General features: G+C 40.7%; 1 protein-coding gene across 1 annotated transcript in view; it reads right to left on the bottom strand.

The window, feature by feature from the left end:
- SIK3 (SIK family kinase 3) overlaps positions 1–25,000 on the bottom strand; it is a gene marked incomplete in the record, with an annotated part of 4,425,276 nt that overhangs the window by 643,469 nt on the left and 3,756,807 nt on the right. The window contains 2 exon segments of the mRNA XM_044080968.1: positions 686–795; positions 23,931–24,031. Coding sequence (XP_043936903.1) covers positions 686–795; positions 23,931–24,031 — 211 coding nt within the window.

Raw genomic sequence — 25,000 nt, 5'->3', positions numbered from 1 at the left:
GGGTTTTTTTCCCCGGGAAAAAAAAAAAAATTTAAAAAATTTTTTTTAAAAAAAAAAAAAGGGGGTTTTTCTTAATGCCCTTTTTTTTGGGGGGGGAAAAAACCCCCTTTAAAAAACCCCCGGGGAAAAAAAAAGGGTTTTAAAAAAAAATTTTAAAAAAAACCCCCGGGCCCCCCCTTTAATATATATATATATATATATATATATATATATATATATATATATATATATATATATATATATATATATATATATATATATATATATATATATATATATATATATATATATATATATATATATATATATATATATATATATATATATATATATATATATATATACACACACACAGACACATACACACAATATATATATACATATATATAGATCTATAGATACACACACACATACATATATATATATATATATATATATATATATATATACACACACACACACACACAGATATATATATATGTATATATCTATATATTTATTTATATTTATATAAGAAATGTGAGCAAATCACTTTTAGAAAAATGAAAACCAACCAAAGACCAGAAAAGACAACAAGCAAACATAAAATAAAATCAAAGAGGTATTTAAAATCACTTAACTGTACAATAATAACATTTGTAGAAAGAAATAAAATACTCCCTGCTTAAACTTTCAATCCAATTACCATGAGTCTGCAGAACGCTACTGCTCACAGGTGGTGGGCTGTTGTTTGGTTGCCTGAAAAGATGGTTACTGGGGTGATTAGGAGGTGGACTTGAGGGTTGAATTCGTAACCTAAGTGAGAAAAAGAGTAACTTTCACTTTAAGCATTACAATATCTGCAGGTGACTGACCTACTAATTTATATCTTAGTCTTATTTTACTTAACTTACTTGTTTTAATACATGACTTACAACTCACTCTAATAAGTACTAGACTCTAGTGTACTCCTTTGTAATGCTTACAAATAATTTTTTTTAAAATATCACCACAGTATGTGACAAACAAAACCATCAAGAAGTTTGACATTTGCTACCATCAAAAAGATAAAAAGCTGGTAAAACTACCACCACCAATCAAATGAAATTCATAGAAGGTGAACACGTGAAATGAAAGTTAAATGAATGTTAAGAACAGTGACATGATTTGTTGGCCTGAGAACCTAAATAAGTTTTTGGTACTTTTGCTGAAAGGAATGGCATTTCAAATAAAGATTTTTCAACATCTGCGAAGTAGAATAAAGATTACAAAAAACTCTGCTCACATATACTAATAAAGTAATAAACACACACATAAAAAAAGTGCACAAAGGTACATATATGCACGTTGGGGAGTACAGTCAACTGCCAATGAATAATTTGCTGAATCTTAGTCTGTTCATATTAGCCAAATCTACAGAAACATTACTGACATTAAACAGCAAATGTTATCTGAGATTTCCTAGCTTAAGAATACATTAGAAAGGGGATGCAGGTGTCTTTCCCTGCACAGGACATGAGGATGACTTCCTCCACACTCAGTAACTACCCTTTCATAAGGAAACTTCATTTTACTTATTTAATGCTGGTTAAGTTTCAAAACAGCCAGTCCAGCTCTCTGCCTGAGGGATGAAGCCCTGACTATGATCAATTTGATCCTATGTCAATTTGTGGCTTGGGCACTGTAGCATCCAGGAAGAGGAGGAGGGTGGGAGTGAACAGCCAATGTTTTCGCTGCTGTTTTGTAAGGGGGAATGTGGCTTACCTCACTGGAATGCCAACACCTACTGGAGATGGAGAGAGAGAGAGAGAGCACTTGTTTGGTATGTAGCATAATGGGCTAGGGACATATACTTGGCTCTAGTAGGCTATGCCTGCATAGCAGCCTTCAAGTGGTGTGGTTGGGAATGTGAATGCCCATAAGGGAAAGCATGGAAGACCCTCTGTTTTAGCCACTGGGGGAGGGGCTAGATCAGAAATTATGAAATACCACTCATAGCTGCCTGGATGATAGCTGCTCCATGAAAAGTCCTTGTGCAGGAGACTGGAAATGAATGGATGACAGTGGCAGTAGCTTGATGGTTGACAGACACAGAAGACAGGAAAAATGTTTTCTACAGACACACAAACACACACAAAAATGCTAATACAAAGTTACAGTCCAGTTCTGACTGGACAGACTTTAATGAATCATATCCGCTTAGATAAGTGGGTAGACTTTCTCTAGACATCTATCATCTGTAAGATGGTGTCCAAACAAGGCTAAAACAAAGTCAAATGTGTTGATTCCCGGTTAAGATTAAAACATTATATAATATAATATACATATTATAACTAGCCAGTTTTCTAGTTTCAGCACTCAAATCTGTTTCTTTGAACTCAGCACTTGTTCAGAACTCATTGTAAGCACTACATAAGCTGCAAGTTTCTACAGCACTCAACTTTCCTCACTTGTCTTGTGGAAAGCAATTTTTACTACTTAATAAATAAGCACTTATCCAGGCATGTCTAAGGGTCAGCTCCCAGTGATTTCTCCTGTCTACCTGATGAATCTGGGCATCTTGGGGGCAATGCAGCAATTGCCTCATGTACACAGACAACCCTCTCCTCCTACCACCCAACACTACAACCTGTGAGAGATGCACTTATATAGCCAAACTGGAAGCAAAGCTCTCTTCACCCAAGACTGGACTAGACAGTCAAGAGGATAAGATAAACACTTGCACCACACCACACTCATCACATAGTCCCTCAAAACCTACACCACCAAAACACACACATGGAAACACAAAATACACACCTACATTCGTGGAGGCTCTCAATAAAAACCTGCCCAAGCATCAGGGACATCCAAAGCATAAACGCAAGCAAACTCCACCCCCCAACACAACCCAAATGACACATAGCCCACAAACTCAGTGTGCCACTCAACCACAGCCCATAAGGCATAACAACGCACCCAACACTCTAGTCATAGGTGACTATAGTCAGGCACACTGATATTCCACTCACTAGACTAAACAAGGTAAAAACTCTGTACACATGAACTACCACATAGCTGGTAGTCTACTTAATGCCGAAAATGTGATAAGAGATCTTGGGACACAGGTGGACAGTAGTCTCTCCTTTGATAATCACATCGCCACAGTGGTCAGGAAATCCTTCTACGTGGCTCATCTCATCACAAAAGGATTCTCATCCAGAAAAAAGAGGTCATTGTTCCCCTCTACTCATCACTCATTAGACCCATTATAGAGTACAACGCCCCTTTTGGTATGTACTTCACAAGACATCTACAACAACTGGAAAAACCACAGAAATACCTCACAAAGAGTATTACTGGCCTCAAACAGATGCCCTATGCAGACCGTCTCAAAAAAACTACAGCTTTACTCCATCGCATATCGCCTACTCAGGGGCGATCTCTGCCTAACATACAAAGCTATGTCAAACCCAGAGCTGTTGGACATGCTCCACTTAAAAAAATCACAATCCCTCCGAGCTACACGCTCTAGGGACCTAAACCTTGTCACCACAATAAACAGAACATACTGGAGGGATAGATTCCTGTCCCAGAGACTTCCCATACTCTGGAACAGACTACCTATCTATGTCAAACAGAGCTCCTCATTAGCACTCTTCAAGAAAAATCTTGATGATTGGATGGGAAATGGGAAATTCACCCTGGGGATCACTTCTGTAGCTCTGCTCGACAGGGGCACAGGAAAATAATTTTCTTGGGTGGCCAAAGCCAGGGTACATTTTTTGGCTAGGCTTGTATGGGCCCTAGGGCCGATAGCCTAGTACCTACCTATGAACCTATTACAGGCTCCATTTTACTAATAATCTCTCAACACCAGAGGCCATAACAGCATGCAGTAACATACACTGTAAATTACACAAGAAAGGCAGGAATTTACGGCTGAAGGATTTCAGTGACATCTCTGCAAAACTAATATGGAACTTTTTCCTATCATTTCATAATCTACAATAAAAAACTGTACATGTAAACGTTTGTTCATAATTTCACACTTAAATGCTTTTCTCTACTTACTATGCACAAAACAATGACTCAGCAAGATTAGTCTAACAGCATTTTACAAGATGCCTCGACCAACTATGGCAGTACTACCATGGCAAAATAAGATGATCTAGCTTGAAAAATCAGAGAATATTTCAAAGGCTGCTTTTCTAGATGCAGAAAGGATGGGAAATTCCTCGCATCACAGCAGATACTTACTTATCTGATAAACAGCTTACAGTGCCTCCTGAGAACACAGAGACAGATGTTGAGTTCAAAATGGATTACATGGAGGCAGGGGTAAAACTCAAATTACAGATTACACCACTCACTGGATTACACAGACCAAAGCACGTACTCCACTCTCCTAATCTCAACTCTACTTGGGATGCATGGCAAGAGAACTTCAGTATAATGTTATGATAAACGAGTTTAGAAATCAGAAAATATAGATTTCAGCCAGCTCCAGTAGCATACAGGGATGAATCCCTGACTAAATTCTAGGTGACTTGAGTTTTTTTTTTTTTTTAATGGCTCTGGTGCTTAATGGAGCTGTATGAAGTGGATGCAACATGTTGGGAGAATCTCTCAAGTCCTGATGGAGGAGAGGACTTGAAAATCACTGTGCTGAGACAAATGGGTTGGACAAGAAGAAGTATATGAAGATCATGGGCTTGGGCATTGTGGTGGGTATATAAGAAACTGCTGTCCTAGAGACTGACTCAGGCTGGGTGAATACTCACAAGTCCCAGCCTACTTTAAAGATGTTAGCATGTGCTGGAGAAAAGGGTGGGCTTTGGAAAAGACCTGCATTCAATGTATGCATGCAACTTTAATCAGCTGCTACCTTTACTTCACAGCTCCTGTGGTAAACACCACAGGTAATACTCAAGTTGCAAGTCATTTCCCAATCCCCTTCCCTCCCCTTAGGCAGTATGGTGAGTGAGCAGAAGCCATGGGAGAGCATGCAAAGTAGCTAACAGCTTGGCAAGGAGAAAAAAAATAGGCTTAAGAAACTCTTTTTGACAATAAATGCAAATAGGGACAATGGCTAACCAACAGTAGCCCATTCAAATATTTAGACCATTGGCAAAGCAAAATATGTTTAACTGTAAATATTTATATCTTTCTGTTCATCTTGAAATTTCAGGTATTTTATTACCATGTCAAGTTTGCAAACTGAATTCTCCCATATGGTGCACCTCCTATTTCACTATAAATTATAAAATCTATACTGTATGTACCTCCATATCCCCAAAAATAAGCACCTGTCACCAGGGGCAACCTGAAAGGCCACTTGGAATCAACAAAGCACTTTTATTTCAAAAAGCTTTGTTATGTTCTGCACTGCTAACTCATTTTAGTTACCGGTGATATGTACTACCATTTTCACATGCGCAGCATTAGCCAATGCAGCTGTTCATGTCTGGGTGCTTCATTTAATTATTTACTTATTAAGTAAAGATAATGTTTCTCTACTAAATTAGTAAATAAACAAACAGCTCATGTAGACCTATATAGAGTGACATAGTTTTATGGTCATTGTTATCCCATGACTCATTAGAATGGGAACATGCAGAAAGCCTGTGAATACTAAATGTTACTGTGGAAAACTGCAGACTACCAGTTTGAGAGAATTACCACATCATGGTAATAAATGCGAGGCAAGTGATTATTTATTTATTTTTTTTGTATCCTACCAGGCAACCAGATATGGGCGGTTACTCTGGCATCGAAGAATGAAGTCATTAAATAAGTGGGCTGGCTCTGAATGAAAGCAATGTAAACTGAGCAAATTACAAGACTGTAAAGTCTGCCTTTAAGGCCAAAAGTGCATTTTTGTTAAAGTTGGCATATTTACTCTTAACCTACTGCTCGTGTGTAACAAAACTGAAATTGTCTCTGACTTTACCCCATATCTTCTGGTCATAAAATATGTGTTTTTCTAGCAAATCTTTGAGGAATGCAGTCACTAAATAAGGGGTGGGGGGTCTGTCTGTGGATGAAAGCAACTTAACCTCTGTCGTTTGTGCAATTTAAACTCTGACTAAGTAGTATGCATTTTAGTCAAATAAAGTGAAATAACTTGATAATGTTCATGATTTTGTAGAATGTCCCTGACTTTGCTTTATATTTTGGACTGTGCCACAAAATGTGAACTGGCAAATCACAGATGACTGCAGTGACTAATAATGACATACACTTGACTTTTCAGACTTCATATCTTTCAGAAAATTATGTCAATGCGAATGGTTACTCTAGCAACTATTTTTTTTATTTTTATTTAAATTTTGTTTACTGTGGTAGAGCGCTGATTACCAGTGACCAATTTCATTCTCAGCCTGGGACTTGCATTTAGTGAGATAAATAATGGTTTGGAGAGACAAGTGTATCTCACAGAGGAAACCACTGCTCTGGAACACACTCCCCATTCACATAAAACAAAGTTCATCCCTGTACATATTCAAGCACAACTTAAATCTAGGGATGGGAAACAGAAAACTTATCACAGAACTGCCCCATAGTACTAATGGACAGAGGCAGCCCCTAAATGCTTTAGCCGAATAGGTCCCCTCAAATTATATATGGTATGATCCCAGTTTTTCTCATTAGGGGTAACATATAATTATCAACAATGAGATGGATAAAGTAAATCTATAACCAAATGGGATAGGTTATTTCAAGCAGAAAAAGGGAAATTAGCCAGGCTTAAAATGGCTCACAAGAGCAGTTAGCCTAGTACTTACCTATGAACCTATAAAGCAAGAGCGTAATAAAAATACACATCTGTAACATAACATTAGAAGCTAAAAGATTATATGAGTGAGACGTGTATGTTGGTGCAACAGAATGTGCCATATGAGCGACAGTAAGTGTGTTACAAGTAGGAGAAACAAAAATTTAGTTGGCTGAGAGGCAAAGACATTTGGAAGATAAGAGGAGGTGGGCCTTCAATTGAGCCTTAAATTTAGGGTAAGATGAGGTATCTTTTATTTGTGGGGGACTACTTCCCAGTGTGTTAGATGCAGCAGAGAAAAGCAGTGATCTGTACTATGGAATTTAGTTTTGGAGTGTTGCAGTGTGTGACAGGAGTGGCTGTGGTTTCTGAGGCTATAAGAGAAAGAATAATCAATTAAGCCGCTGGTGAGGGGAAGGTCGGGTTGTCTAGGAGCTTAAATAGTTGGCATCCTTGGAGAATGTTCTTCCATTTTTGTATATTTTCTGCAACTTACCTAAACAATAACTTAACTGTATTACATCTGCTTTTAATTTTGCCCTATTTGGGGACCAGGATGTGAATAAAAAAAAAAAAGGAAGACCAGCCCGCTTATTTGGTAAACAAACAAATAAATTATGAAATGGCATCACCTCAACAAAAAGTTAAAAAGTTGTTAAATGTTATAAAGAAGATAAAATAACTGGAGATGGGATCTTAGGAAAAGGAAAGAGACAAACTACATAGAAATAAATGGAATCTGTGGAAACAATACTTTCAGAATAATTTTCTGGAGGAGCAGTGAGGTTTTACAGAAGGCATGACTTGAGCAATCTATATAATGTTAAAATGATAAGTAATTCTTAAGAAAGAAATCATGTATGTATAACACAGAAAATAGAAAAATATCTGCAGTGTTTTTTCTTTTTTTAGAACAGTATTTTTACTCATGACACTGTGCAATGTGAAGTTAATGAAGGTGTTAAAAATTAAAGTTCCCTGACTATGCCTCTGTAACATCCTAAAACTCAGCAAAACTGTGCAGTGGTAACAACCAGGGATTAATAAAGACAGTACAATCAGGTAGAAAGACTAAGGAAGCTGGAAGGAATTCAGCAGATAGAACCAGCTGTGAGAGGTACATCTGCTTGACTGTACATTTCCTGCTAAAAAATGCCTGAGACATAGCATTCAGAATACTTTATCAATATTTTGGGTCTACTGTTAGGTCACAGCTGTCTCAGCCATATTTTACCCTTAACAGATGTTTTCTCTTTTGTTCAGTGTAGTTTGACTGTGCGGTTAACAAATGTAGGTATAGGAGGTGTGCAAGTCGAAGTCACCCACGTGAGGGGGTGCAGTGATCCTTGGTCTCCTGAACCCAAATAAATAAAATAAAAAAAAAATGACAATAATAAATGATTTTCCATAACTGATCTGCAGTTGTACATTTGCAGAGTTCACTTCAGGCATTATATTCAATGGCAGTCTAATTTCTGACTTTCATAGTGAATCTGACCAAGTGAAATTTATACAAAAGATATGAACACCACTGTACAAACATTTAGATATGACACTTCAGAGGTGTGGTGTCAGTAAAATTAAAGCTAGCTGCTTTTCTTTCCACCACTCCAAAGGCCAAAATGCTTGTTCTCATAGAATGTTGTGAGATTCTACAGAATTCTTTTGATGTTTTCTGTAGTATGAGAACATTGTGTATGAATCTAAATTTTTGAGTTCCTTTAATGTATGCTGATTTTTGATTACTAGTTGATTTAAATGTATATTTTTATGTGTAATGTCTTTATTAACTATGTGTCTATCTGTCTTGCTTATGTTATGTGTGGAGCTTTTCTCCCCGGGCCTCTACTGAAAATGGACATATATCCAGCTAGACTAGCCCGGTCAACAAATGTAAAATAAATAAAAAAATAAATTGATATGTGCTCTAAATCAGTAAAAACAAAATAGCCCTGCAAATCATCAACTCTGACTCTGACTATACCAGGGATGACCTGGGTTCTGTTAGCAGATCTGCTTACAGCAGCAGCTGACTAGGGAGTGAACAGCCAACTTCCATCTCTGCCTTCCCTAAGAAAGAGTGCTGGTGAAGTCCATAAGCAGAAATGGCACCTGAAGAAGGCCAAGTACTCAAATGGGACTGGGAGTCACAAGCATAGCCGGCCTTAGGCATAGGCCAACTAGGCGGCCGCCTAGGGCGTCGCTGTAGCAGGGGTGCTTTTCCAGTATTTATTTGGTGTAGGTAGACCAGGATGGGGGCACCAGGTCATGTGAGGGGGGCGCCATGGAGCCCTTTTGCCTAGGGCACCAGTTGCCCTAAGGCCGCTCCTGGTCACAAGCCTGCCAATGAGTGCACAAGCAAAGTATTTGGGATTTGTGCCTATGCAGAATCATACAGTCTTGCTGTGCCTTCCAGGTCACAGGGGTGACGGAGGTGTTAAGACTGTGTGCGCACACACACACACACACACACACACACACACACACACACACACACACACACACACACACACACACACACACAATCTAACATTCTCACTTCTCTCTCCCAGAATTCTAAGAAAAATACAGTTGTGTAAGCTGCACTTGCTCATAACTGTACACGTTATCATTCTTCACTGCTGGAGTTACCGTTAGGCTCCATAGGTTGTGTCTTGCTCAAGACAGAAGTGGCCAGCATCCAAAGGCTCTAGCTCCTTCCCACAATTCCCATCTTGTACGAAACAAACAAGAAATAACCACCACACTATTTCCAAACAATAACTAAATATAATATTAGGGGAATGGAGTGTGGCTGTGATTAATGCAGCAGTGCAGAATTTGAACATCTATTGTTATGGATAAGTGCAACTTACACAACTGTACTATGTTCATCACTCCCACTGCTGCAGTACCCTTTAGGCTATATGCGTTGATTACCAAAGCCTATCTAACATGGGAGGAGGAAGGATATGGATTCAGAAGCCTCTGGAGAATAGTCCTAGTAAAGTCAATCCTGGATATAGAGAAATAATCCAGTTTGTAATGCCTTGCAAAAATATGTACAGAAGACCATGTAAGCTGCCTCTAGAAATCTTCAAGACTCCACCCCTTTCCAATATGTCATCACAGACAAAACTCTTGCAAAGTGTATGTTGATACTCCCTGGAACTAATACATCATGGTGGATATCAAAAAGGCAATAGCCAATGACAACTATCTGGAAAGAGAAAGTTATGTCTTACCATAACTTGGCATCGGTGCTGTCCATCTTCATTCCTCCTCACAAATGGGTCTTGGATCCGACCCTCGGATCCGGCTCAGCCACATCTTCCATACTTGGATCTGACTCTCAAGCTCCTCCCTTTATCCATAATACACTACACCCACTCCAATACTTCAGATCGAGTTTGCTGAATTGCCCTCCACAGATATAAAGGAGAGGATAGAGAGACAAGAAGGAAAAAGAGGCAATGGAGGCTCAGACAAGGAACACAAGTATCCCACAATCACCCCTAGAGCCTCCATAAACTAAGGCAGGTGGATGATTGGGTGGGAAAGTGAGGAGGAATGAAGTTGGACAACACAAATGCCAGGTTATGATAAGACAAGACTTTTTAATCTGATGTTGTCCTCTTCATTTCTCCTCATGAATGAGTCCGAGTTCCCAGCTACATGGTTCCTGGGTGGCCCTCATGGAAGGATATGCATGAGTACCGTTGAGCCAAGAGAAGCCCAGTTTCTAGATACCACATCCAATGTGTAGTGTGCAATGAAGGTATGATTGTTTGACCAGGTGTCTGCCGCACATATATCATCAATGGAAGTTCTGGATGAAAGGCAGAAGATGTAGCCAATAGATCTAGCAGAATGTGCTCTTGGAGGTCTAAGTAATTCTAAACCTCTCTGAGAATAAATGAAGGTAATACAGTTACTGATCCATTTGGCCGATGCGATATTTGAAACTGCTTGACCCAATCTGTTAACAGAAAAATCTATGAACAATTGGTCTAACTTCCTGTGCCGTTTCATTCTATGCAAATAAAAACGTAGTTGTCAATGAACATCAAGGAGATGTAAAATGTACTCTCCTTTATTGGAACAGTTGGGAAAAATACTGGCAACTGAATAGATTGGATAATGTTGCTCTCTGTAGCTATTTTAGGCATAAAGGAGGGTTTGGTACAGAGTGAAATTCTATCTTTATGAAAGATTATGCAAGGATAATTAGAAGATAATGCCTGTACCTCAGAAATCCTTTTTGCTGAAGTAATGGCTACTAAAAAGATGGTCTTCCATGACAAAAACTTCAAGTCACAACTGGCTGCTGGTTCAAAGTGTCTGAGTCAAACCCTGGAGCATGACGGTGAGGTCCCAAAGTGGGGAAGGATGTTTAATGGCGGGGCTCTCAGTAAAAAGATACCTCTCATAAATGCTCTGAATAATCTAAAGGTAGACAAGAAGTGGGATTAACTAGCCATGTGAAAATAAGAAATTTCAGCTAACTGAAGTCTGATGGTAGAAAAACGTATTCCTCCTTCAAACAGGGTACTAAGGAAGAGTAAAAGATCTGAAACTGGTACAGAGAAGGGATCAATGTTTTTATTAGCAGCCCAAACAACAAACCTTTTCCATTTACTGTTGTAGACTTTCTTAGCAGAACCTTTTTGCAAAGCTAAGATGATGATATGAACCTGGGAAGCAAGCATGGACTGTCTTACTACAGTTGGAAGTGGAGAAAGCACGCAGTCAGTTTGAGGGCATGAAGACTGGGATGTCACAATCATGATGGGTGAGAGAGGAGATCCTGTCTTGGCTCCAGCATCCATGGATGACATTTTAGATTAGACCAGAGGAAGAGGAACCCTATTTGTCAAGGCCAAAAGAGGGCAATGAGGATGACTGAGCTCTTCAGCCTGTTTGCCTTCTGAAGAAATTTCGGGATGAGCGAGAGAGGGGAATACGCATGAAAGAGGCCCGGGGGCCAATCGTGTGTCCCTCAGAGACTCCTTTGGAGGAGGGATCAGGGCGAAAAACTTGCTGCATTTGTTAATGAGGGAAGAAGCAAAAAGGTTGCAGCAAAGCTGACCCCAGCAGTTGAAAATCGTGTTCATCACTCATTGATTGAGGGACCACTTGTGCGGAATCAGAAACAGATCTGCTAAGTCTGTCCGCCAGCTGTTTGGTCCCCCCCCCCACCCAGAATGTGAGTTGTAACCAGAAGGCAGTCCGAAGATAACGCCCATTCCCAAATCATCATGGCCTCTCTGCACAAGAGGTAAAAACAGGTTCCTCCCTGCTTGTTGATGTACCAGACTACAGATCATGTTGTCTGTGTGAACTGCAATGGTCCACAAAGGGAGAACATCCTGAAAGGTTTGCAATGTTAGAAAGACTGCTCTCATCTTGAGGACACTGATATGCATCACGGTTGCCTGAGGGGATCACGTGCCTTGGACCATCTTTCCCTTGTCATGCTGCCCTCACCCCAACTGGGAACCAGCTGTGGTCACTGGAGGTGGAATCGAGAAAGCCCTGCCTAAAAAGAGGTTGCCTGACAGAAGCCACCAATGAATATGACGCTTGCAGACTGGTGTCAGTCTGACAGGAACACACAAAGGTTGGTAGAGTATAGGCCACTGTACTGCTAATGTGTGAAGAATTCGCATAACGAACCTTGCCAGAACCACCAAAAAGATCGCTGCCAACATCAACCTTAGAGCTTGTAAACTAGGCATGTGGGGGGGATGGATGGGATAATAGTTCGAAACTTGATTCCTCAGTGTTGTTATATGGTGAAGTGGGGAGAGAAGCTATTTGATCCCTTGTGTTCAACTGTGTTCCCAAGAATTCTAGGTTCTGCACAAGAGTCAGATTGGACTTGTCTAAATTTATGGCGATGCCCAGGGAGTGTGATATTTGAATCAGATAGTCTCTGGCTTGAAGAAGTTAACGCCTTGTGGGGGCGATGAGCAGCCAATAGTCTAAGTAGGGAAACACCCAGAATCCTTTCAGTCTCATTTGAGCTGCTACGACTGCCATGCATTTGGTGAACACCCAGGGGGCTGTGGTGATTCCAAAGGGCAGTGCTCTGAACTGAAAAGGATTGTCTCCCAGCCCAAAGTGCAGGAATCTCCTGGAGTACCTTTCTATTCTGATGTAATAGTACACATCCTTGAGATCTAATAAGCACATCCAATTGTCCTTGTGCAACAGTGGCAGACTGGACTGAACTGTAACCATTTGGAACTTTGACTTCTTCACATAAAGGTTCAATTTGCTTAGATCCAGTATGGGTCTTCGGTCCCCTTCATTTTCAGCACTAAAAAGAAGCGGAAGTAAGTTCTGAATACTCTGTTTGGTCGGGACCTTTTGGATTACTCTCTTTTGCAGCAATTTTGGAATTTCTTGTGCTGCCTGCTCCCTGTGATCATGTGGTACACTGGGGAGTTTCTTGCTGGTGTTTGGAGGAGGAAGTGAAAAGGGAATGTAATAGCCTCTGGATATTACATTTAGCACCCATGCACTGGTTGTTAAGAGTGTTCAGGCTTCTGAAAGAAGGCTTTCTAAAAGAAAGTTAACCCAAGTCTGCTTCCTGAGATGGACAGTTGGGCAGCACCTCAGGAGCGCTGATAGGGCTTGTCAGGGAAGGTATCCCTGAAGCCCTACTTCTGTGGGCCTCCTTTGCCTCTAGGACAATGTCGACCATTAAACCCTGCTCCTCTGCCTCTGGAAGATTGCTCCCTGCACGGGTCCTGGAAAGACCTCTGTGATCTCGGAACCACATTTTCTTGCCTCCACATTGGTTCCTCGAAAAAGAACTCTGAGGTGTAGAAAATTTAATCCCCACAGCAGAAAGGGTTTTCCCATCCTTTTCGCAGTGGGTGAGTGTCTCAAACTGAAGGCCCAAACAGTGATATCAGCCGTCAAAAGGGGCATTAACAATGGACACCGTGAAGGGCTCTGTGAAATCACAGAGTCTCATCCAAGTGTGCCTTCTTAGGGATAGGCCTGAACCAGAAGCCCGAGAAGTACCTTCCTCTGTATGAGAAATTAGCCTCATCAAGAAGTTAGCAATGGATGACAGAGAGGGCAGTTTGGGAGAAAGTCTTTTAAGCTCCTCCGCAGGCATGGACTTGGACAGAGAAGCTGAGATCTCCTTGATTGGTTTTCTCTGTAGCCTGGTAAATTGAGCTAAACAACTTAATGACCGCAGCGCAAAAGTGGCTGAAGTGTATTCCAATTCTGCCAAATGCTCTAGACTCCTTGTTATCAGATGGGTATTGGCAGTCTCCCCTGCCAGTTCTTTTTTAGTGTCCACTGCCACCAAGATGGCATCAGCTACAGGACCCTTGCTCCAGTGTTTCCTATCAGCCAGTGGGAGCAGAAACCTATCAGGGTGTTTTGAGATAGGCTCTATGGTATCCTGTTCTTCTGTTCCTTCCATATCTGACAGGATACCAAATCAATGAGGTCATACGTGGGGGGGGAGGGGGGTTACCCAGGATGCAGATGGTCCCGCCCCGAATGCCTCCAAGAACACTGGAAGACCACCCACCTGCTTCAGGATCTCTAGAATGTTTCCAAAGGAGACGTCATTAGGTGGGGATCGAGGGGATCCTTCCCACTCATCAAAGTCAGTGTCTTTGGTCAATGACTATCAGAGAGTCAATGTGCCTCCTTTTGCATGTCTTCTTCTGGCGGACTTCTTCCATGGGATGCTCATGGGAAGTACCAGAAGAAGGGGATTCTTCCTGGATGGGAAGAGCTTGGAGACTGCTCAGGGTGAGAAGGCTCAAAGCAGGATGAGTAAGGTCAAGACCATGACCCAAAGGGGGTGAGGGGGGTAGGCTGCAGGATGTGAGAAGATGGTTCTTCATTAAGGGATACTACCTTTTCCACTACATGGAAGGCTGATGGGCCCAGAGAGGTCCTCCGCCTCCCTTGGAGCTGAAGCAATGAAGGGGAGATACAGCTTACTCCGGATCCATGACCTCCAGAGGGAATCAGACCTGAACTATCAAGGACTGAAGCACCCAGGGGAGGAGATGGCTCTGACCAGGACGGAGCTGACCCCAGTTCACCAGACCTGGTGCTGACATCTTGGCTCCAAGATCCACTCTGCTCCGAAGGAATAGGAACAGAGCTGATCAAGGGCACTACTGGAGTCAAGGAAAGTGGCTTCCCTGGCACCTGGTGCCGACCCCGACATACTCAGTAGTCCTGAAACCTGTAACTCCGAAGCAGAGGGCCAGATTGGAGGAGACGTCCTGATTGTATGGGCCAGAAAGCTCATGGATACCATAGGGGATGGAGCCAACACTACCCCCAGCTGAATCTGGGTCTTGAGGAATTTCCTTAACAACCTGTCAATGTCTTCCTCGGATGAGCTTCTGGAGGACCTAGAGGAAGCCAACGAGGGGGGTCTGGAATGCCTAGGCTTTGAGGGGGACTGTGCTAGCTGACTCGGAGACCTAATTCAAACTCTCAGATCCAAAGCCCTAGGATCCAATACCAAAGCCAAAGGAACAGGCAAAGATATGGTGATAACTTCAGTCAGATCCAAAGAGGCCTGGGGATCCAGTGAGGCAGTAAACTTCTTCAGATCCAAGGAAGATAGATCTGAAGTTTTCTTTGATTTACGTTTGGCTCAAAAAGGTCCCTCGGGGAGGCACAGAGGGACCTCCTCTTAGGCTCCTTGGAGGAGGAAGACGAAGCCATTGAGGGGGGTCTGAGCCTTGGATGCCAAAGCTTATTTTGCCTGTCCACAAATGTCACAGTACAAATTGAGATGGGCTGTGCCTAAGCAGTAGATACACACCTTTTAGGCATCTTGATTCGGAATTTTGTGCCCACAAGAAGTGCACTGTTGAAACCCTGGAGTCGGTCTGTCTGACATAACTGAGGACAAACATGATAGACTCCCACCAAAACAAAGAATACACTACAGTAGCTGTACAATTAAATTCTATCAATTAACACATGCATACTATTTAGGACTAATTCTAAGAAACTATACCAGCTCTAACAACTATATGCCTAAGAACACTACCTAGACTATCCAAACTACCTAAACTACCTTACCTCCAAAAAAAAGTTACAAGACAAACACTATGAGAAAAAGCTCTAAAATCCTAACTATCAAAACTTTAAACACTTTTAAAACTAGAGAACTAACACACAAAGGAAGAGCACACTAATAAGCTATAATTATTATATACTGAAAAACTGACAATGGATATCAATTGTAGAGACAGACCGGAGCTTCCATCTGGCTCTGAATGTGGTAAACGAGATCTAAAGTACTGGGGTGGGTGCAGAGTGTTATGAGTAAAGGGAAGAGCTTGAGAGTTGGATCCAAGTTAGGAATAAGTGGCCGAGCCAGATCCAAGGGCCAGATCAGAGACCCATTCGTGAGTAGGAATAAAGAAGACATCAGATTAATCTGTTTCAACATTGTTGTTTTTTTCTTAGTCATGACATAAATCAGCTTTAGGAAAGAATTTGGTTCCATCATGATAGTAACCTGAGCTGCCTATGCATGTCCAGAGTACGCAGAATACTCTCTCTCTCTCTGGTTCTGATGGGTAAGGATAGAACACTGGAAGACTGAAGTCATCCTTCAAAGTTGTTGTTGTGTCTTTCGGCATTTCCCGGTTAGGAAGTCATCCTTCAAAGTAAACTCTGAAAAAACTTTGGGCCTGGATGAAGGACTTTTTTCTTAATGACATACAATCTCTATGAAGACCAGATACGTTTCATCCATCATGAAAGCATGTAGCTGAGATACTCTTCTTGAGATGTTAGTGCAATGAAATGCGGTTAAATTTCCCAGCAAAAAGTTAAGATCCCAGGAAACTGCACAACCTGTGTGGTGGTCTCATGTGAAACACTCCTTTCAGAAACTGTTTTACTAAATACTGAAGAAAGTGGAAGATCCACATGCAGACTTTTTGAAATGGCCACGTTGATAGAGGAGTACAAAATTCCAGACACTAGTAACTCACACAGATATTTGAGCACTAGTGGTACAAAATCCCTAATAGGGACTTGGTTACTGACTAGGCCCTAACCAGAAAATCTCTTCCATATACCAATACAAATTCTCTAGTAGAAGGTTTTCTTGCCTACTTTAGCACCTGTTGCACATCCTCTGAAAACGGGTGCCTAAAAGGTATGAGAATTTAATCATCCAGTCACTAGACACTTTGTAAATACATTTACAGCAGTGGATAACCCAAATGGTAATTCAGATAGATACAAAAATCCACTGGAAGGTAGAGCAAGGACCACCAGGAGAAAAATAGCCATAAACTTTAGTGAACACACCACTTTTATTATCGCTTTTGTCCCAAAAGAGACTTCCTCAGAATAAAATCAATTCAACAGATGAGCCTTTTTATACAAATATAATCAATTAAGATATCAATTATCCCTAATTAAACAATCAAACAGCAGTTCAATATTAATATCATAAAATAAGTGAAAATACAAATACTATGCAAAAAATGTTTTTATAAGAACTTTTCTTAAATATACAAATGTCATACTAATAACTAATTAATCTTTAATTTTTTACTTTTCAAGAAACATATTTATAGTTTCATTCATTCCTGGTGGCTTATCAGCTCCCAATTTTAACTGTCAAATAGTCTCCCTTTGTTCTGTTGTTGATGGAACAAAGAGAGACAATAGTATCTTTGCTGGGACCGAGGAGAACCCTTCATATAGTCAAAAACACTAGAACGAGTCACTCAAAAGTTAAGCTGTCAAACACTCTGCACAAACTGCACTTGCTATTTCACACACATAAAATGTCTCCCAAACACTGTTATACACAAGTAGGACAAAAAATTCCTGTCAGAAGCCCATTTAGAATAAAATTAGTCTAACAGAAAATAATGGCAGGCAAGTTGTCACAGCAAAAACACAAGCACTATGTCACCCATAGAATTCCCTCCCAAATAGACACTTCCACGTAAAATGTTTGCTTAAACATAGCAAAGTTTACATTAGTAGTACATTTCCTCAAAAAATAAGTCACAAAAATAACCAAAGCTAAAAAAGTGGTCCCTGATGGGAAACATCCAATATTAAAGAAATATTATAGTTCTTAAAAGGCCAGAACTGCTAAAGTAAACAAAAAAAAATATTACAGTTACATGTTAAACATACTAAATAATGACATTTTCTGCATGGAGAAGATCCTCAGTGGGGATGTATCTGCCAGAAAAAGAGATGAAGTGCCAGATACCATTCTTGTGAAACCTAAGGGTTGCTTCTTCATGACTCAGCAAGAAAGTACTGAACAGTTTTTACTCTGACTGCAGCTTTTTCCTCCTCAAATGAGAAGTCAGAGAGGAAATGTGGGTGACAGAACTAGAAGCTTTTAGAAGCTGGCTGGATGCGGTGTCTTGGGCAAGACACAACCCATACAACCTAAGGGTTACTGCAGTAGTGGGCATGATAAACCTATGGGGATAAGAATGAATAAATGGCAAAAAGGGGATGGGTCCAAATATACATGTACATAAACAAAGACTAAACTTAATGTGTACTCTCTCATATATTTTCAGCCTACGAGTGCACAACCCCAATACAGCAAAAGTACAGTGACACAGTAAACACAATGGTTTTGACCTGCTACATGCAATATATGGACCTGAATAAAGTACATCACTCGGGCAACAATAAGCCAAGTAAATAAAAAATGGAAAATCACTCACCCTACCCCATATTCCCTCTCATCTTTACAGTAAAAATGTCTCAACTTAAAACTGCAAAATAATTCAAAATATCAGCTAATTAATACTTAAAACATATGCCATAAATCAACCCACTACTATCAATGTAAACTACAAAAGGTTTTGCTGATTGTGACAATACAACTTTTAGTATGCACATTGGCATATTAACCTCACAAGTTTAATGGACTAAGCTGCTAGGGAAAGGTATTTGCTTCTGCTTCCTTAGGCATACTTGCATCCATAGCAAAAATACAAACCTACAGAAGATGTGAAGGAAATTTACTCGGCTCTAAAAGTAACCATCAACCAGTAATGAAAGACACTGATGAAGAAATGTATCTTACTAAATTTCTGAGAAAAAAAAATCACTGAAATATGCCTACTTTGAAAGGGTCATACAGAGCTCTTCAGATATTTGTTGTAAATCACCCTACAACAAAACAGTAGTACTACATAACTGGTAGAAATAATTTTCATATTAATAGTAATACCATATGAAATGACTGCCTGAGATGGTAAATTGCTGTCTACAGCACTGCAGAAAATCCTGAAATATTTTAAAATGTGCCTTGGGGTCTTGTAATGCAACAAACAACATCTGTCAGTTTAGAATTATGGGATGCAGCAAAATAGGCTTATCTGAAGTATGGCAAACCATAACAACATAGTTTCACTGAGTATAACACTCAGCGATGAGCCTTAAAAGTAACACAATCCTAGCCAGCTTTGCAGTACAGAGATAAATCACTGACTATGACCCAGATGACCCTGGCTTAATTAGTGACATGAACAATACAGGAGATGGTAGGGGAGGGACAGAAATGGCAGGCCATTACCTGGCTCAGTTGCTCCTGTTGGGTGTGGACTGGTGGGGTCATAAGTCTTGGGGTAACATGTACTACCAAAAATCACCACTGGAACAACAGGCATGATGGTAGCATCTGCATGCACTTGGGGGCAGGACTTCCTGCGACTTTCTTTACCCAAGGAATTAAGAGATGTCACAATGCCCCATTCATGTCCACCTTTTAAGGGCTAATGGGGCATGTACAGGGGAGGAAGGCATGCTTTAGAAGACCCAAAACAATGGATGAAATGATCAGCTAGTGCAGACAAGTAAAAAGCAATTAAAAACTTTAACAGACTGACTTTGTGAAGGAGAGATTCTGACGAATTTCTTTGACAGGGTTACCAAAAGTGTATACGGTGGCCATGCAGTGCACCTGATGCATCTAGACCTGGCTAACTCCTTATACTTTATTCCTCATTTTGGCATCATACAAAAGCTAAATGTTTAAAAAACTAACTCATGTGGTAAGATGGACAACAAACTGGCTGAAAGATAGAAAACACACATTGTAAGTTGCAGGTACTTCATGTGAAAGAATGAACATGAACAGTGGGGTCCCTCAGGGCACAGTTCTGGAACTTCTCCTTTTGGTATTTGCTTCACAGATCTCCAAGCAGACAGTTAAGACAACTGGCTAACCAAGTTTGCAGACAACTGAAAACTAGGGGTTAATTCATCCTATGCCATCCAAACCTTCACCCCAGCAAACTCAGTGTACTGAAAATGACCTCAAACTAAACGCTAAAAAGTATAGTACTATCACTTTTGTTAGACAACCCCTTCTCTCATCAGACTATCTAGACAAAGCATCTCTGTGAAATGAAAATGTAGTTAGGGACATAAATTCTTAGACTGAAAGCTTCCTCTATTTTAACCATCATGTAACAGTCAGGAAATACTTTTATTTTCCCCAGTTAGTTGCCAAAGGAATATTGCAAATGTCCAAAGAGGTAATCTTACTCCTATACTCAGCACTGATCAGGCCAGTTGTAGAGTTTACTGCTCCTTTTGGGATCTATCTCAATAAACATATCAAACAATTAGAAAGATCCCAAAGTTACCTAACCAAAAACATAAGTGGTCTAACCAAAAAGATCAGCAGCCTAAAGTCTTTGAGCAACTAAGAGAAGCTGGAAGCTCTAACCCCCTATTCAGTTTCTTAAACGGTTTTGAGAGAAAGTTGGTCTTTCTTACCTCACCATTAGAGATACAAGTATCCTGGACCTTCTGTTTCTTTGTAAGTCCAATATCTCCACCAATACTAAAACCAGAGACCAAAATATTCACCAACAGATAAATACAATGAAGGGACTGTTTATAACCCAGCGCCTCCTAAGCCTCTGGGATAAACTTAACCTGCATGTTAAGCAGTGCAACTCATTATCTTCCTTTCTAAATAAACTACATGACTGGAGGCATATCTACAAATTTACTCCAGGATTGATCAGTATGACCTTCCTGAAGAAAGGAAGGGCTGCCAGAGGGAGGGTACTGGCAAGACAAATGGTCATGAGACTCAGTGGCCTTCAATATTGGGCCAGAGGATAATACAGCCCAATCCGCAGAATCCTTTACAAATGCATTCTATGAGCACCTGCAGGAATGCATGGATCGTGCTATCCCAAATAAAACCAAGACTCACTCCTCCAAAAACAGGAGACCAGTCTGGTGGACCCCGGCCATAAATAAGCTATACAACAGAAGGAGGAAGCTACTACATGACAGAGCAAAATCCCAAAAAGGGAAGGCATCTCTGATCAGTATTAGCAAGAAACTTCGATCCCTCATAAAATCATCAAAGGCCAGTTTTGAAAGAAAAATTGCCCTAGACACTAAAGATAATCACAAGGCCTTCTTTAATTATGTCAGGAACATGGGCGGAAACTCCTAGATATGCTCTGAAATGTTGCATAACAGTACAAAATATACCAAACCTACAGACATAGCCAACATCCTGGCAGACAGATTCAGCGCAAACTTCAACCCCCCTTCCCCCCCAAAAGAGCAAATGCCTATCCCAACTGAATGTAACCTCCCTGACATCACAGATGCACAGGTGAAAGCTGCCCTCTCCAAAGCAAAAAACACAGCATCTATGGGACCGGATGGTGTCCCAAGCTGTGTCTTACATGAGCTCCAAGAAGAACTGAACCCTCACATTAAGTCACTGTTCAAACTTAGCCTTACTACAGGATATGTACCCAAAGAATGGTGTACAGCTACAGTGGTCCCACTCCACAAAGGTGGTGCCACAACGGACCCCGGAAACTATCACCCCATAAGCCTGACTAGTCTGGTCTGTAAAGCTATGGAGCGTATTATCATGGAACTCATAAACAAAGACATTGGGAGCGAGCCTCCAGACACTGGACCCTACCCAATTTGGCTTTGTTAAGGGCAGATTTTGCCTCTTAAACCTAGTTGATTTCTTTGAAACAGTTACCAAACCCATAGATGAGGGCAAGGTAGTCCACACAGCCTACCTGGACCTCGCAAAAGCCTTCGGCACAATACCCCATTCGGGCATCATAAATAAGCTTACCAGCTTAAATATCAACCCCTATATCACAAGATGGGTTGCAAACTGGTTCAGAGATAGAACCCACATGGTCAGAATCACAGGTGCCATGTCCAAATCCAAACCAGTTACAAGTGGCGTCCCACAGGGCTCAGTTCTGGGACCTCTCTTGTTCGGTATATACTTCTCTGAGGTTCAGGCTAACACGGGGGGATTATGGCTGACAACGTTCACAGATGACTGCAAACTGGGGGCCATAATCGAATCTCCAGCTGACACAAGCATCCTCCAAAAGGGTCTCACAGGCTCCTCCAAAAGGGTCTCACAGAGACGGATGCTTGGTGCCAGAGCCACGGCCTCAAGCTAAATGCTAAAAAGTGCATAGTCATCCCCTTTGGGAAAAACAAGGTGCCCACAAATTACCACATAGGTGGTAATCCATTAAGTACGGAAGAAGTGATTAGAGATTTGGGGACCAACGTAGATAGTAATCTCGCCTTTGATAATCACGTTGCCAAGGTGGTTAGAAAGACCTTCTATATAGCCCACCTTATCACGAAAGGGTTCGCATCTAGATCAAGAGAGGTCATTGTGCCCCTCTACTCGTCACTCATCAGGCCCATAATTGAATACAATGCCCCTTTTGGGATGTACCTTACCAGACACCTGCAGCAACTGGAGAGACCCCAAAAGTACCTCACCAAGAGGATCATGGACTACAAACAGATGTCCTATGCAGCTCGACTAAAGAAACTCCAGCTCTACTCAGTTGCTTACCGCCTACTCAGAGGCGATCTATGCCTGATGTACAAAGCCATGTCAAACCCAGAATTAACGGACATGCTCCACCTCAAAAAATCCAAGTCCCTTAGAGCTACACGCTCCAGGGACCTAAACCTCAGCACAAAAATAAATAGGACATGCTCATTTCCCAGAGGCTCCCCTCACTCTGGAATAGAATCCCACTTCATGTTAGACATGGCCCCTCGCTGACCCTCTTCAAGCGAAATCTGGACGCGTGGATGGGAAATCGCAAATTCACCCCTGGGATCTCTTCTGTGTCCCTGCTAGACAGAGGCACAGTAAACTAATCTTAAAACGGTACCTTCTGTGACCTACTTTACAGAGGCACAGTAGGCTAATCTAATAGGGAGGCGGAAGCCAAATACACTCTGGCTAGGCTTATAAATGCCCTAGGGCAGATAGCCTAGTATCTACCTATGAACCTATGAATATCTATGCATCTAAAAAAAGGGCAACTCAGTCTGGACAAGGTCTTTCATCATGGATTAACATTTTGTAAAAATTCGACTAGGTGAGGGCTCCTAGTTTCTTTATTTATATTTGTTCACAGGATAGGTACACTGGTCTGTGGACCCTTTTAGGCACAACTTTGTCCATATGGGCAAACAATTACAAGGTTAAGACAATTAAACAGACAATATTAGACTTCAAATTAAGTGATAATGAGAGATAAATGACAATATTACAAATTTAATAAGTAATAGTATTACAACATCAACAAAAATAGAACTAGAGTACAGTACACCTCAAGTTACATTTGAGTAATCTAAGTTATTTGCATCACGGTTACTTGCATGGAAGTACCTGTCTAATGACTTACTGTATGTGGGGAATGATGACATTCAAGGAGAAAGGAAAAAGAAATATAGAGGAAAGAATATGTAAAAGAGGTAGTGGAAGGAAGAAAACGGGAGGAGGATATATGACAAAGTGGAAAAGGAATGTGTGCAAATGTAGAAGTGTTATTAAATTGCAATGGGGAGAAGTACACAGGTGTTGTTATGCATATTTACACTGAGAACAATACAAACACCATCTCTTGCACAAACAGTAGGTCATAATGTTCCCAGAAATACGTATCTTGTGCTAACTCTGTTGGACACTGACCCTAGTCTTTTTCTAAGCTGCATTTAAAACAGTAAAAAGATCAGAAATATTCTTTTAACAATGAAGGGTTCCTTTCTTATCTAGTTTGCAAGTTGCGGGTCATAAATGTGGTTTTGGTCAGCCCCAGTTTAGTCTCAGTAAATGATTATACACCATCGGCTTAATCAAATGGATCTTCCTTCAGCTTACCTCTGTAACTGATGTGTAAGAAGGGCAGGTTGGTTTTCTCCATGCTGTCCAACTGAAGAAGTCTGTAAAGGTGGAGATGGCTGGGCCTGTCGAATACAGTCCTGAAGAGTAAAACCAAAATTCAATGATATAATTTCAGAAAAACTTGTACATCTTCAACACAAACTAAATTTTCACACATAAAAATAGCTTATACAGACATATTCTCGGATATTATTAAAATAATACAGACACACAGATGAGAGGTTTATTTCAAGAAAAATGACCTGTAGATCACAATACAGCAAACTCTCAGTTAACTGGCACCCATGGAGATTGGTAGATGCCGGATAACTGTAGTTTCTGGTTGCTTGAGAGTTACTATTAAAAATAGGCCTGACTAATACTGTACCCTACACTATTTGTTTGGTTTGACTTGCTCTTAGGTTGGGGAGAGAGGGATTTTATTCCTATCTTCCTCTTTAAAACTCTAAATCTCTAAAAACAATGTATGTTTCTGCGGGGGAAACGGAAGGTGCAACACATGAAAATTGTACTGTATTTCTTCGATTTTCTTTTCTGGTTGCTTGAGAATTCTTGTTAACTGAGAGTTTACTGTATATAGCTTTTATGCAGCCCTAATTTTAATTACCTACACTGAGAGATGCAGATCTTCTTAGTTTCTCACTCCTATCACTTTAACTCCATAATTTTAACAGGAAAGTACATTCAAAATTATAGTTGTAGTCCATAAAGATAATAAATGTTTGAACCACCTAGTCTGCCTGTCCTCCTACTTCAGGAATTAGAAAGGATACATTTTTTAAGCACAATCCTATCCACATCTGGCTAGACTTGCATGTGACTATTTTGCTGTGCTCTTGATGTCCACTTTAAGATTCCCCAAACTCTACAAGACTAATTCATGCCTCTACACTTAATGACTCCTGTGATCAGTCCTGAACTATTTGTTCTCTGTCTTATCTTCCACTTGGGCTCCCTTTCTTTCTGTACTTCTCTGAATGATTTTGACCACACGGCCTTTATCATTCCTGAATTAAACATTTATATCTTATCACCAACTTTTTCCT

Source organism: Protopterus annectens, chromosome 8.part0 (assembly GCF_019279795.1).
Source record: "Protopterus annectens isolate FY-2018-M chromosome 8.part0, PAN1.0, whole genome shotgun sequence".
Taxonomy (NCBI): domain Eukaryota; kingdom Metazoa; phylum Chordata; order Ceratodontiformes; family Protopteridae; genus Protopterus; species Protopterus annectens.
Note: the sequence above shows the minus strand (reverse complement) of the source record. Positions and strands in the feature narration are given on the sequence as shown.